The sequence below is a fragment of the Podarcis liolepis genome (genome assembly GCF_965112155.1).
Source record: "Podarcis liolepis genome assembly, chromosome: 7".
NCBI lineage: Eukaryota > Metazoa > Chordata > Lepidosauria > Squamata > Lacertidae > Podarcis > Podarcis liolepis.
Genome location: NC_139561.1, coordinates 54,895,751 through 54,910,537, shown reverse-complemented (window position 1 = coordinate 54,910,537; position 14,787 = coordinate 54,895,751). Strand labels below are relative to the sequence as shown.

At 48.1% G+C, this 14,787-nt stretch overlaps 1 protein-coding gene across 2 annotated transcripts in view; it reads left to right on the top strand.

The window, feature by feature from the left end:
• VAC14 (VAC14 component of PIKFYVE complex) overlaps positions 1-14,787 on the top strand; it is a 68,610-nt gene that overhangs the window by 24,357 nt on the left and 29,466 nt on the right. For both annotated transcript variants that reach the window (XM_083514966.1, XM_083514967.1), the window contains 2 exons: positions 779-935; positions 12,502-12,634. In XM_083514966.1, coding sequence (XP_083371092.1) covers positions 779-935; positions 12,502-12,634 — 290 coding nt within the window. The remainder of the gene's footprint in view (positions 1-778; positions 936-12,501; positions 12,635-14,787) is intronic.

Below are 14,787 nucleotides of genomic sequence, written 5' to 3'. Positions count from 1 at the left end.
CGCAAGTTTCCCCACCATCATAAATGGTGGCCGGTAAGGGACATTTGTGTGTGTGTGTGGATAGACATGCAGCATGGAAGTATTATACTGCACAGTTTGGATATCTAGAAATTATGGGATGCAGGGCAGGAGATGTGGGAGCTGCACCATCAAGCTTGTCCATATTCTTTCAAGTGCAGGGATGGAAGTGAGTTCATAAGTCTCATAGAAATCAGAAGATCAATCAGGGATTGAATGTCAGATCATAAGGGCAAGGCAGAACCTGTTCAAAAGACACCATGCCTGCCTGCTTGCCTGTTTGACCTTTGTGGTTGCCATGGGCTAGTTTTACTAGAAGCCGTTGTTGTGTTTGGGGTGTACCTATTGCAGGTTAATAACAGCTGGGTATCGCTTGGCTTCCACACTCCTACCTCAAATCCTGTATTTGGCTTAAGCTCCATTCATTTGATTTAAACACTTTCCCATTATTTTAAATCCATGCATTTCAATAGCGTACACTATAGCTATGACTGATAAAACATTAGTTTGCAATGGAGTATTCCATATTCAGGATCGTTAAGAAAGGAACTGAAAATAAAACTGCCAATATTAAAGTGGCCTTGTACAAACCTTTAGAGCCTCTGCATTTGGAATACTGGTTTCAGTTCTGGTTACCGTATCTCAAAAATGGATATTGTGGAGCTGGGGAAAGTGCACTGGAAAAGAGCACAGGGAGTCCTTGTCTTCTCTGCCTGCCTTGTCAGCCACCCCTTGATCTCCTTTTATTCCTTGATTCCAGGTTATCCTCAAGGACCTTGAAGTCTTGGCCGAGATTGCATCCTCTCCAGCAGGTCAGACAGAAGGACAAGGGGCACCTGACGGCCCCAGTTTACGACCTGGGCAACTGGAACTGCACATTCCTGCTCCAACTAAACCTTCCCAAGTTGGCTCCTCTGGTAAGTGCTCCTGTCTCTGGCAAAGATCTCACACGCTCTGAGCAGCCTCTGGATATTTTTTCCTCCTGGTGCAAAGTGGCACGGGGCAGCTTTAGACAGGCGAAGGCAAGTGATTCCCTGGCAGAATCGGCACCAGTATTTGAGGGGAATGTGTTTGCCACAGAGGAGGGCCGCAGTGTGGTTCCAGCTACAGCTGGAGCCTGAAGACTTCTGTGCAGCTTCTGCTTGTAGTAACGGCTGGTGGGTGGGAAGAGCGAACGGAAGCATTTGTGTTGATAATTATACACCTCCAGACGGATGCAGAAGGAGGGTGGGAGGTGAGAAGAGAAGCAACAGTTGTGACACCAACAAGGAGGCAGTTTGGGAATCAAAAATGTTTTGCTGTGTCCCTGCCTTGAGTCCTCATGCCTGCAGAGTAGAACTGAGCCAGGTAAGAGCTTAGAAGAAGTTTGAGGGTGAGACCTAGACTCCATCTCCATTTCCTGCTCTTCCCTATTGCTGGCCAGTCTCCTTCATCCCATCCCATTCCTCTGCTTTTGAAATGCTGTGCCTGCGCCCTTCTGTCGTTGGGACAGACTGCAGGGCAGCCCATGTGGAGCAAGCCATAGCAATTCATCAGGCTGGTCTTCAATAGAGTTTGTGTCAATGGGAAAGGAAACAATGGCTAAAGTTTTAACAGGGAATCTATATTTCCACGCAAATCAATCCCAAAGCTTTTAAGGGATGTACATTATAGTTGCGCAGTGTGCCTAATTTCTGCTATTTGTGAATAGTGGGAGTCCTTGCCTTTGCCGAGGACTGCTTCTGATTTTGTCTTAGGGCAAGTGAGGTTTTATGAATGGGGACATCTCAGAGCACAGGCACCCTTTTCAGCCCAGATGGGTGAAACTTGATGAATGTTAGCATTAATCAACATACATAGCAACAAAGCCGCTATACAGAGGGGTGAAGGTAATAGAGGGGAGGGGAAAGACAAATGAGGATAGAGAGAGAGAGAGAGAGCGCACACACACAAGTGAACAGCCAACCACAGTGCTGGGGGACTGTGGCATTTGGAACACAGGTCAAAAGCACTGAAACAGCGCCACCTCCCCTGGGTTTCCAGGCCCAGCTCAAAGGGCTGGAAGGGCTTTTTCATTATCAGGGACTGGCTGCCCACTCTTCCAAGTCATCAGGGGAGGTCCTCCAGGTCCACCCCCTCCCCCCATGGAGCTTAAGGATCAATGCCTCCACTTTCCATGTGCCAGACTGCACTGTCTTCCTCTTCGCTGTCCACCTTGCAAGAATAGTTAACAATCTTCAAGTAGTTTTCTTCATCCAGGTCAATTAATTTGGGCTCTTATGTGTGTGTGTGAGTGCTGTATTAATCTGCTTATCCTTTGCACTGTTTCCCACGCCACCCCCCAAAAAACAAACGCCTTTTTACTGTCGTGCTAAACTGCTGTTTCTTACTTTAGTTACTTTTGTCTTTTTTGGATTGTAATACTGTTGAATTTATTTGTAATGTTTCTTATGGTAATGTGAGACATAGCAAAGGCTTGGTGACTTGTTTGGTTGCCTTTGAACACAAGGAACTTGGACAGGGGATTGGGTACCTGTTGGTTCTGCTGATTTTACAGGGGCTTCCATTATCATTGGCCATGGGCTGTCGTTCTGGAGAGCTTTGCACCCCTTTTCAATGGTTCTCCTTAGAGGAGCAGTTTCAATACGCTCACATCTGGTGCACATTTGGCAGAAACCCCAAGCAGGGGCTTCTTGGTGGCTGCTCCCAGTCTCTGGGACTCAATGCCAAGGGGGACAAGCTTGCCCAATTTTTGACCACACACTAGTTGGCAAAAACATTTTTATTTAGACAGATAAGCTGACTTTAGAATATGTTGAAATTGGTTTTTTTCTGTTGGTTTTGATTTTATTGATTTATCTGCCTTATTTTTCTGTTCTTCCCCACTCTGTATTTTATTGCTGTTTCATTATATCTTGTTGTACTTGTGTTGTTGCATTTAGCAACCTGGAGACCATTTGGTGGAAAGGTGGAAAATAAATTTAGAGATCAAAGACACAAGAACGTATCAAAATGTGTATTTGGGTAGGTAACATGGCACCGGTGGAGGCTGGTTTCTTCGAAGAAATGACAACTCACTTAGGATTTCCTTATTGGTAGAATACCTAGTTGACTCTTCTTATCTCTCTTCAATCTGTGGCCAATTCTGTAGCAACAAATGTGGCCCACAGAAAGAAGTGGTTGCCCAATTGGGAGTTCATTTTGGGTGGTTCCCGCTCCTGCCTTGCCAGTGTTTCCTTCCAAGGTTCCAAGTTCTTCAAATACCATCTTGGTGGAGACTAAAGGCAGTGTGAGAACATCAGATGAAACCTGAAGTTGCAACTGGATCAGGCCAAAGGTCTTGCATCTTGTTCTACACTGGCCAAACAGTTCTCATAATGGGAACCCTGTTGCTGTTGCCAAATCTGCCCAGTAACACAGATAAGAGAGTAACAAGATGCCTGCAGGTGCATCGTGGTGAATGAGTTGTCTCTGCTGACTCATGAAGAATTATTAACCCATTGACCACATTCCTTAACAAACCCAGCATGCGGGACCAGAGTGCAGCAGCAACACTCTCCCCACCTGTGATTCCCAGCAACTGGCATTCCCAGACATACTGCCTCCAATAGTGGAGGGGCAACATAGCCATAATGGCTAGTAGCCCTCTCCTCCATGATTTTTTTCTAAAGCTGTCCAAGTCTGCTTTTGTGGGAGCAAATGCCATGCTAGTTCTGCTTCAGCAAGACTTGTTCTTCTCTATGCTTGGTAATTCTATCTTTAACTATGCTTCCCACCAGCTTTCCTGGAACAGATGTTAAGCTAATGAGCCTGTAATGTCTCAAATCCTTTCAAGATGGCCTTTTAAAAACTGGTATTATATTGGCCCCTTTCCAGTCCTCAAATATGGAGGCTGATCTTCAGGGTGAGTTACGTACTTTTGTTAGAAGATCAGCATTTTCACACTTGAGTTCTTTGCGAACTCTTAAGAACTTGTTGAGCCTTGTCCATTCAAAAGACAAAGAGTGGAAGTCCAAACAACCTCATTCTTTCGTGACTTCAAATCTTCCAGTCTGCCAAAGGATCCCAGACAGCAGTCCAGTGCAGATCTCCAGGAGAGGCACCCACAGGGTGCTTCCTTCAGGTTCAGAGCTGGAAAGAATCCATAAAAGTTCATCACCCACCCAGATCGCACAGGTATGGCAGAGGCCTGACTGCTAGGTTGCTGAAGGATGCTCAGAGTGCAACATCTTGGAGATGGCCAAGGTCCTCAGGACTGGGTTTATGACATCTATGGGAGAATTGCATGCCCTCCCAAGTCATCCCTAATCCTCTTAGCCTCTGTTGGGCAGAGGGGCCACTGAACCAGCCCTTGCCTGCTGTTGAAGAGACCCTCTCACCTACTAATCAAGGCCCCACTGAGAAGGGAAGATTAAAAAATCACAGGGAAGATTACAGATTTCATCAGCACCATGGAAATGTGAATTTTGCATGCAGGAAGCATCTATGCAGACAGCCCTTTACTTCCCTTGATTGACTCACGTTCCAGAATGCTTAAAATGTGTTTGGCAAGGTTAGGGCATGAGGGAAAGGAAGGTTTTGTTAGGCTTATCACGTCGTGCCTATGTACATGCCATATATTTAAAGCACATTGCTTCCCCCTAAGAGTGCCAGGGACAAGTTTGTTAAGGGTGCTGGGAACTGTAGCTTTGTGAGGGGTAAACTACAATTCCCAGGTTTCGGGGGGGGGGGTAGTGTACTTTAAATGTATGGAGTGGATATAGCCTATGTATTTCCTCCCTCCCCCTGTCCCCTTGGGAGCTCACTCACATGTGCATTTCTCCCAAAGCAACTGTGTAAGAGAAGTGAGTCACACAGCAAGCTTCATCCCTGAGCAGGGGCTTATCCTGGTCTCTCTTCCCTGTCTAATGCTCAGCCCACCACCCTGCACTGATTTCCCATCTGGTGCATGGATGATGAGCAGGAAGGGCAAAGGGACAGATCATGACAGGCGGTGGAAAGGGATAATAGGGTAAACACCAACCATAGCCTTCCTGGTTGTTCGCTTATAGTTCACCATCTGGCTAGAGGCTCCCTACTTCTTCATGAGAGGGTTCCAGGTTACCTGAAGCTGTGGCTGGTTCTACCTTTGCACAGTGCCCTGGTGCTGCTATCTCGGAGGCCCGCTTCTTGGAAGCGTTTGGTCCAGCCTGTAATGCCCTGGCTAGGAAGCACGATGAGCTCATGCTGCTTGTCCCACTGTTGGCTTGTGCTGAGCACAGCTGGGAGCAAATGCGCAGGGCCTCGAGTGTGCTATTGATCCTCTGTCTGTGCGGGAGACGGGTGGGGGGAGGAGCTGGCTAGGCGGCTGCAGAGCTGTGCTTTAGATCAAGTGGATGGCTTTCTCTTCCCTCCCCTGTAGATTATCTAAAAATAGCCTTGCAGTTGTGGCATCCATCCTAAAGGCTGCCGTGGCCCCTTTAACTCCATTCCAGTCCAAGCCTTTTATGTCACATAATAATTTGGAAAGAAGATGTCCAAGAAGCTGTGTCTCCCAGCTTTCTTACTACTTAAAACATCCATATCTGTGCAGCCCTTTTAAGGACATGGCTCTGGTTTTTGTGCCCAGGACCATAATATCTGCAGCTGATTGCCAGTAGAAGTGTCTACTGGCTAGAGACTAGGAACACAAAGAGGTTTGCCGAATGTCATGAGATGCGAACCCCTCAGCATCTCATGGCCAGAAACAAGTAGGTGCGGCTCCATCATAACCGTTAAGGCAGATGGACCGGTTTGCGGGAATGATCCTGCGCGGGACTTCTTAAGTTCTTTCTTCTGAGAGAAGAGAAGAATTTGGTGATGTGGGGGAAAGTCCAGCAGCTTTTGACAAACATGCTTGTGCCAGAGTTTTTCCTTTGGGGGGAGGGTTATTCCAGTCTGAGGCCGCCAGCAAATTCTGTACATTCAACAAGGCGTTTCTCCAGTTGCACAGTGGGCTTCAGGGCCAAGAAGATGATGTGGCAAGCTGCCTGGACTCTTTCTGGGCAAAGGCAGAGCTGGGGAAGGATGGCAAAGATAGGAGGATCAGAAGCTGGACTGTTCTTCCAAGTAGACTCCTAGGCATGCTGTGCTAAATGGCACCTTTGCAAGCCCCCATCTCGCCCTCCCTGCTGGTTTCCATTATATGTTTGCCTGCTCAAATGGCGAACCACCAGATTGGCTCCCCAGGGTGGAAGAGAGGGCCAGTTCCATTTCATCCTCACACTTTCCTCAGAATCTGTTTATGCAAATGCTGCTGTTTGCTTTTCCTGGCGGGGTGTATTTGCTCTGCTTGCTGAGCAGATCTGCTCCCTGCTTTGCTTCCCCCTTATTTCCCCTTTGAGAAAGCTGCAGCGAGGTGTACTGAGTTGTCTTCATGCTTGAGGAAAGTCTCCATACTTTTTTCAAGCTGCCCTTTCTTTTATTTGGCAATATTTCTGTGACTGCATTGGTACATGCCCTTGCTTTCACAGGGCTTCGCAAAGATGATAAGTGCTTTCTTGGTCTGGAAGTATCCTGTTCTGTTCATATGAACATGTGGATCCTCAAATATTTCCTTGTACCCCACCTTTCCACCACCCAGTGGGTTCTTCTGGGGGAGTGCAACCTTGTCAGAAACAGGCTGAACATCTAAACCTCAAATGAGGGATAAATTTGTAAGAGTAAGTGGATTGTGCCCCACTGCCCCAGACAGAAACAACAATTTTAAAGGGGGCAGGGAGCCAGGATAATAACTATTAGCTTCCCCGGACTCGTGACTTCTGTTTTAATGAGGAGAAGGCCTGGCTTGTGATCTTGAAATACTTGGGCAGGCTCTCAGAACCAGCAGATCAGCTGCCTTGTCATGTGAGGGCCCCCCCAGAGGGGAAGCAGAAAGCTCTGCTGTGAGTAAATGACTTGCTCTGGTGTGCTAGCTAATCCCCTTGCCAAAATGCTGGCTCTGAATCTGTAGCTCTGTCAGACACAAAACCACCCACAGAGGTGGGTTGCCCCCTCTGTCTTTGAATTGCTTGGCTAGCACTTCATGGAACATGTTAAGGTGGGCTGGACCTCTGAGATCCTAGTAGTGGGCTGGAATCAACGCCCCCCCCCCCAGTGTTTCTTCACCTCAAACTGCTTGATCGAGAAGCAAGTTGCTTTGCCCTCCCCTTGCGATGGGCTGGGGGGGGGGCAGGTGAAGCAAAGGATTTTGATCTTTACAGTGTCAAATGCCTTGACTTACGCTCCTCCCAGTGTATCCCAGCCCATGAAAGAAGTCAGGGAAGAGAGGTCAGGGAGGCAGCAGATGTCACAAAGCCAGCCACTTGTGCTAATCTGAGCTGGCTTGCGAAATAGGCTTTGGGGATTAGGCACTCAGAGCAGGGCCTGAGTCAGGGACCCACAGAGCAAGAGGACAGGAGGATGCTGGGCTTAGAGACAGACATGGCCTTCCTGGAGTCTTTCTTGGGCATCACCCATTTCCAGCCTGGCATTCAGATTTCATTTCTGGAGGGAAGTTCCTAGCGTCCGGTTGTGGTGAAGTCTCGTGTACCACATAGGTTGACCTTCAAACCCTTTTAATCAGCAATTTTTCCCATGCGGAGAGATGTGTGCATTAACCCTTCCCTGGCCTGGGGCTGATGGGCGCTATAGTCCAAAAACATCCGGAGGGCAGCAGGCTGGGGAAAAGCTGGTTTGCCCCATCAGGTGTTGACATTTTGTAGGCGACTGTTTTGCCTTGTGTTCTGGCCTGGGAGAGCAGCTCTGTCAGTGGATTCACCCAATAAACCTAAGATGTTTCTAAATGTGTGTACATTCCACCCACCCACTTTTTCACTGTGCACCTCTCTTGCTATAAAACCCTGCAGAGGTACGAAGCATCCCTGTGAAGATCCCAGGTCTTGTGCCCAATATGCAGAACTGACTGCCTTAGGCAGGGCAGCCATCCCTTTGGGTCCAAATTGGCTTTCTGGATTGCAGGCATGCCTCCCCTTTGTGCTTCACCACCACGACCGCCCTCTCCGTGACCTCCACACTTTCCCCTTCTGCCTTGTTTCAGTCAAACAAGAGCTTACTCTGGAGAGGGGTCTTTCTCCTGCCATGTGCCTCTGGAAATGGGCAGGGCAGTCAAGGGTGTGTGGCGACAGGGAGGAGGGACAGGCACACACCCAGGTGCCTTGTAGTTGGGGAGGGAAGGAATGAAGACTGGCTTGTGTCTCCCTGAGACTTGGGAAGGGGGAGCCTACATCTTAACAACATCTGTTTCAGTGATGAATTGAGAGGCAAATGTCTTGGGGCGGTTCTGTTTTTGTTCTTTGAGCTGCTCTATTTTTATCTTCCCATGTGATGTTCCTTTACATCATATTTACCAAGTTGAAATACAAAACATCCTGTAGTAGTATTAACCGGCTGGAAAGTCTCTCCTGCACATCAGGTTTCACTTAAGATAATCTGCCTGCCTTCCCTGGTGGCGGCGGCAGCAGCAGCAGCAACAATCCTAGTGCATGTTTGGGGATGGAGAAGGGGGTGTGGGGATCTGCTCTTGTACCCGCTCATAGGAGCTTGATGGTCAAAAGGCAGCTTCTGCCTCCTGAGTGGTTCCTACTTTTAGAAGCATAGGATTGGTGGAGCTGCAGCTCTCTGAAGCCCTTTCACAGCCCCATCTGCCTGGCGGACAGCTGGGGGAGGGGGATGAGGGCTGGAAGATCATTGGTCTCAAGGCACTCCAGGAACTTTCCAGTGGCCCCCCTCCAACCCCCCTCCGTTCCTGCAGAAGAGCCAAGAGACAGAAAAATAGTTGCTCTGTGAATGACACAGAATTTCTTCCATCTTGCTCTGCCCCAGAGTCACAAGCAAGAGATATGAAGCAAAATGCTTTAGACTAGAGGAAGGGGTTTGTAGAGGCTCTCAGAGCAGTTTTCTGTTGGGGGGTGGGGAATAGTCTGAAACGTTTCAGGGGGGAACTTGGAAAAGAGCTTGAATAGCAAAGGGGCTGATGTACATCCAAAATGCTCTGTTGGCCTTTACAGACAGTTATGACACCTAGTTTGGGGACTGAAGCTGCCATGGTTGGGCTGGCAGACTCCTGTTGTGGTGACGGAAGAGGAAAAAAGGTAGCGGGAGGGAGTCTTGCTGAATCTCCTGGGCCCCTCATTAGCATTTAGAACTTTTGGCCTCCTCAGAACCTTTCTCTGTTGACAGTGGAGGGCACAGTGTCGAGCTAGGGCTGCTTCTGTTTTACAAAAAGTTACCATAATGCAGTGCTGAGAGACAATTGTCCTGCCACAAGAGGGATGACTCTGCAGGGCAGTGCCAAATTGCAGTCTTCTGTGGTGTTGACCATCTGTATGGAACTGCGGGAGAGGAGAGCAAGTTAAGAGTGTCTAGTCCTTCTGTTGCCTTTCTGCAAGGAATAAAGCTGGGCTTGTAGTGAATTTTCCTGGGCAAAAGCATATCATACAGTTACACGGTGTAGAGCTGGTCTAAAGAAAGAAGATTGCCTTTAGGAGACTTGCCCAACCAGCTTGTTTTGGAATACTGCTCCCACCAGCCCTAGTCCAAAACAACTAGTGTTTCTGACTGATGGTGAGCTACCTGAGTAGGCCCATGCGTATCACACAGTTTCCTTGAACTGCTTATCCTTTTAGGGAATCTTTGCAGAATCCTCCCATACACCCAGCGTTTGCAGATGCCAGAGAGGTAAAACTGCTTCCGGACAATTTCTGCAGAAGTAATGAACACAGGCTAAGCCTGCAGACTGCTGGGCTGCTGGGCAGAACTCGCCATTATCTTCATCTCTGAGGAAGTAGAGGGAGAGAAGAGAAACCTTAAGGGAAGGGGGAGCTCAGGCACTTGTTTAATACCAGGTGATGATGTGTGTGATAGAGAAGTTGAATTTGGGCACATGTAGCATTTTCCCGCTTGATCAAGCTGTATGGCTGACCAGGTGGTGGAGTTGAGGAGAAATTCAAGCTGTCTTCTTTCTGAGCTTCCCGCTAGAGTGCAGTCTGCTGTGGCAGGCCACGGAAACATGATGATGACTAGAGAAGGCATGTGCTGCTCACCTTGGCAGTGAGAGTTAACACCATCATAGTTGCTTTCCAGGAAACCTCTGCAGCTTCTCCCTGAGCAATTCCCCTGAGACAACCCTACTCAGTTGCAACTCACCCTTGTGCTCACTGTGGGCAGCTGAGGTGTCTCAACACAACACTTGTGGGCTTAGGCTTCTCTGTATGTGTACTAACAGCCAGTCTGGTGTGTTGCGTATCTGTGAAGCCTCTGATTTGTGAGTATCAGCATGAATGAATCGGTTCAACTGTGTTTTCCTAACACCTCCTCCTGCCTTTCTAGTATTTCTGCTCCTATAAATAGTAAGGCGGGTTTAATTGTATCTTCTTGCTATGCCATCGTGGGCGAGCCACCCATCGGTGGCAGAAGCTGGAACAGGGGAAGTTAAAGGGATCTGGGAGGCGTGGGTGGGACTCTTGGAAGCCTCTCTGCTGCCTGACTGTTTCTATGTTGTAACTGTGCAGATTAATTGAAAACTGGCTGGGCAGAGATTAGGAGCTGTGAGATGGTGGGCGCAGGAATACAAAGCTGAGGTCTTGCTATGGATGTACCTTCATAGCAGGAAGTGGGTCTCCTCTCTGCATGCCTCACACTGACCGCTGCTTGTTCAGTGTATCCAAATTTAACAAATTTTGCTACTGAACCAGCAGCAGATTGAAATAGTGAAGCTGCAGCCTGTTTCCTGCTTGTGTTGTGCATTGTGCAGCAATATTTGCCAACTCCTGACCCCAAATGAGACGTCTGTGATTTTACAAGCTGCCTGGCGGGCAGGGAGAGAGGCTGCCAGAGTGGCTTTTCTGGTCCGTTCTGCAGTGGTGCACATCTTCTTTACTTGTCGTTCATGAGTGTGGAGCCCAGGAGTGCTGACTGAAGAGCCAAGCATTGACTTCCCCATCGACAGACGATTCGTGGAACTGTCTGACCTGCAACTTTTTTTCCTCTTGAAAAGGCATGATCAGCATCTGATTGTATAAGGGGAAAAAGAGACCTATGTTAGGGGGCAATCCTTGAAGCTTTTCCTGTGACCTGGACATTCTGCCCAATTCCATCAGGTCTGACCCTTGCAGATAACTTCCTTTGAAGAAGGCCCTGTTCAGCCTTGAGTATCAGTTCCCACCCACCCCTTGTCTTTCTGTTGTTTTCCATATATTTGGACAGGATAGTAAGCCTTTGTAAGAGCCAGGAAACAAGTGGCTTGGGCACTTAAGTGCCTCCAGACTCTCCAAAACCTTACAAAAACAAAGGAACTGGGTGCTCGTGAAGAAGGGCTGGGGGGGGGGAGAGAGAGAGAGAGAGAGAGAGAGAGAGAGAGAGAGAGAAAGAAAGAAAGAAAGAAAGAAAGAAAGAAAGAAAGAAAGAAAGAAGTGCATATTTTGTTTCCTACATCCAAAGAGTTATACCCTAAGTTTGAGGAGAGGCTTTGAGAATGATATTTGCCTGCCCATTCTGCACCTTTTTAACATTATGCTGTTTGTTTGAAGGTTTAAACAAGTATTAAGGTTGATCTTTATTGCCAGTGTCTCCCATGACCACCACTCTTTCTAGCAAGAGGACACCCTTTCCCCTTCAAAAGAAGTTTGGCTTTGGGGTTGTCTTTTGCCTCTGTTCTCCATGGCCTAGTGACCGACTTGAATCACAGTTTATCTATGCTGGCTGGGGCTGATGGAAGTTGTAGTCTGAAACATCTGGAGGGCATCAAGTTGGCAAAGGCTGTTTCTTGGACATATTGAGAGTCCTGTTGTGCAAGGTAGTCTTGTGGGTTCATAGAGCATCTCTCCTGAGATGCTTCATCTCCATACGATGTTTTGATTTCCATTTTCCATATCCTAGCCTGCTCTATAGCCGTGCTTAGCTGGGTTACTTTAAATGCTCTTTGGAATGACTTCCTAATAATCAAGTTTTCACTTTTATCTGTCACCTTCCAGCTTTGGTTTTCTATTGCTGTGCCAGGTTTGTGCCAATGTCTGCATATAGGAAATGCATTTTTATGCCTTTTCAGTTCAGAGGCATCTCCACACCTTTCCTCTCCCTGTGACTCAGAGGAGCACCAGAGTTCCTGATCTCTTTTATGACTGTGTAAAACAAAGGCTAAAACAAATGGTAGTCTGCCTTCACTATGTATGCAGGGGAAGGGCCACGGTAGCTCAGTGGCAGAGCATCTACCTTGCATGCAGGAGGTCCCCCATGGCATCTCCATGTAGGGTTGGGAGATCCATGCTTGAAAGTCTGGAGAACTGCTGCCAGTCATTGTGGACAACAGGAGCTGCTTGGTATAAGGCAACTTCATGCAGCTGGAGAGAGTAAAGCTGCCACTTCAAATCAGAGCTAGGATTGCCTGCTGTGATCACGGGTGACAAGCAGAGCTTAGAAACCCACCTGTACTTCTACAGGCGCTTCTTCCTTAAACAGAGTTAACTTCCTCTCTCCTCCTCCTTCCAGGTACCAAAGGCATGGAGTGCTCTCCCTCAACGCCCACCATGAACTCCTACTTCTATAAGTTCATGATCAACTTGCTCAAGAGATTCAGCAGTGAGCGGAAGCTCCTGGAGTTGCGGGGAGCTTTCATCATCAGGTGAGGCCACATCCCGCCTTGAGTTGCCCCCTCTGTGCTTCCAAATGCCTTTCTGGTTTCTGTGTGTTCCTGTGTACAGGTTTGGAGCCTGCCTCAAGTGCTGGGCTGGGTGGGGCTTAGTTCTCTTCCTGCAACCAGTGGTACCTTCCTCTCAGCTCCCTCATGACCCTTCTATTGGTGTGAGGTCAGGAGACAGGCTGTCTATGGGCTGTCGGTAGTGGCACCTGCCCTGTGGAACACCCTCCCGTCAGATGTCAAGGAAATAAACAACTGTCTGACTTTTAGAAGACATCTGAAGGCAGCCCTGTTTAGGGAAGCTTTTAATGTTTGCTGTTTTACTGTGTTGGATGTTTTAATTTGTTGGAAACTGCCCAGAGTGGCTGGGGCAACCCAGTCAGAGGGGCGGCATATAAATAATAAATCATTATATTATTATTATTCCTTTGAACTTAACATGTGAACATAAAAATAGGTCACTGGATCAAGCCAATGGCCCATCTAATCCATCATCCTGATCTCACAGTGGTCATCCAGCTGCCTGTGGGAAACCTGAAAGAAGGATCCGAGCTCAAGATCGAGCTCCCCTTCTACAAAGTCCGGCAGCTGGTATTCAGAAGCATTGCTGCCTCGCAACTGCAGAGGCAGAGCCATCGTGGCTACTAGCCATTGATAGCCCTCTCCTCCAAGAATTTGTCTAATTCTCTTTCAAAGCCATTCAAGTTGGTGGCCACCACTTCCTCCTGTGGGAACGAGTTCCATAGTTTAATTATGTGGTGCATGAAGAAGCACTTTCTTTTGTCTGTCCTGAATCCTTCAGCGTTCAGCTAAATTGGACGTCCATGAGTTCTAGTGTCTAGAAGAGCAGGAGAGAGACTTTTCTCTCTCCACTTTCTCCATGTTTGTTCAGCTTTTCCTCACCAAAGTCAGGGGAGGGGAGAGCAGAGCCTCTGGCTCTTTGATAAACGGAGATACGATGGAGGCCAAGCAGCTGTGAGCTGTACTTCTGTGGTGGGCTGCAGGCTTGCCTGGGACAATGCTCTGCTCAGCTGGGGCAAAACTAGGCTGGCCAGTCGCCCTCTTTCATCAGAGTGTCTCTCTCTCTCTCCCCCCCCCCCGGCTGCCGCCAGCTCATTTGCTTTATGGAAAGGAGCAGCTCATGAGAGGCCAACTGTTGTTCATGAATGCCTTTTAGTCCAAGTGAACTGCATGCAGCAGCCCATGTGAGGGGAGGCAGCAGCCACAGGTTTCAAGCCTTGGGTTTCCTGTGTGTCACAGAGCCAGGCCTGCTTTTGGCTACCCTAGATTTTGAGGATGCATTCCTGAATGAGAAACGAAAGGATTCTGTTCAGACCGAGAGCCTACAGACTTTGGCACCATTAGGATGTGCCTCTGTGTGTGTCAGGCGGAGAGAAGACTTCTTAAATCTCTCCAATTGTGGGTCAGAGGATGCAAGGGCAGCTGTGCCGGCAGGCCTCACTCTTGCCATGGGCTTGTCCACAAACCCACTCATAGAATCAGAATAGTAGAGTTGGAAGGGATCCCATCCAGTCCAATCCCCTGCAATGCAGGAATCAGAGCTAAAGAATCCCTGACAGATGGCCACCCAGCCACATGTTTAAAAACCTTCAATGAAGGAGAGTCCGTTCTACTGTCCACCAGCTCTTTACTGTCAGAAAGTTCTTCCCAATATTTAGTTGGAATTTCCTTTCTTGTAATTTGAATCCATCGGTTCACGTCCTCTCCCTCTGGAGCAGCAGAAAACAAGCTTGCTCCATCTTCCATGTGGCAGCCCTTCAGATATTAGAAGCTGGCTATCGTGTCACCTCTCAGTATTCTCTTCTCCAGGCTAAATATACTCAGCTCCCTCAACTGTTCCTCATAAGACTTGGTTTCCCAGGCCCTTGATCATCTTGGTCGCCCTCCTCTGCGTGTGTTCAAGCTTGTCAATATAATTTCTAAACTGTGGCACTCTCATATTGCAAGAGTGGATCACCTTGAGAACAAATTATTTTTATTAGTTATGTCTATTTTTATCCATGTCTGCAGCTCTTTTCCAAGTAATGCATCATGCCCAAAAGAGAAGGGATTGCTCCTGGGAGCTTATAAACCACATTTTGACTATTGGGAGGGAGGGAGGGAGGGAGGGAGGGAGG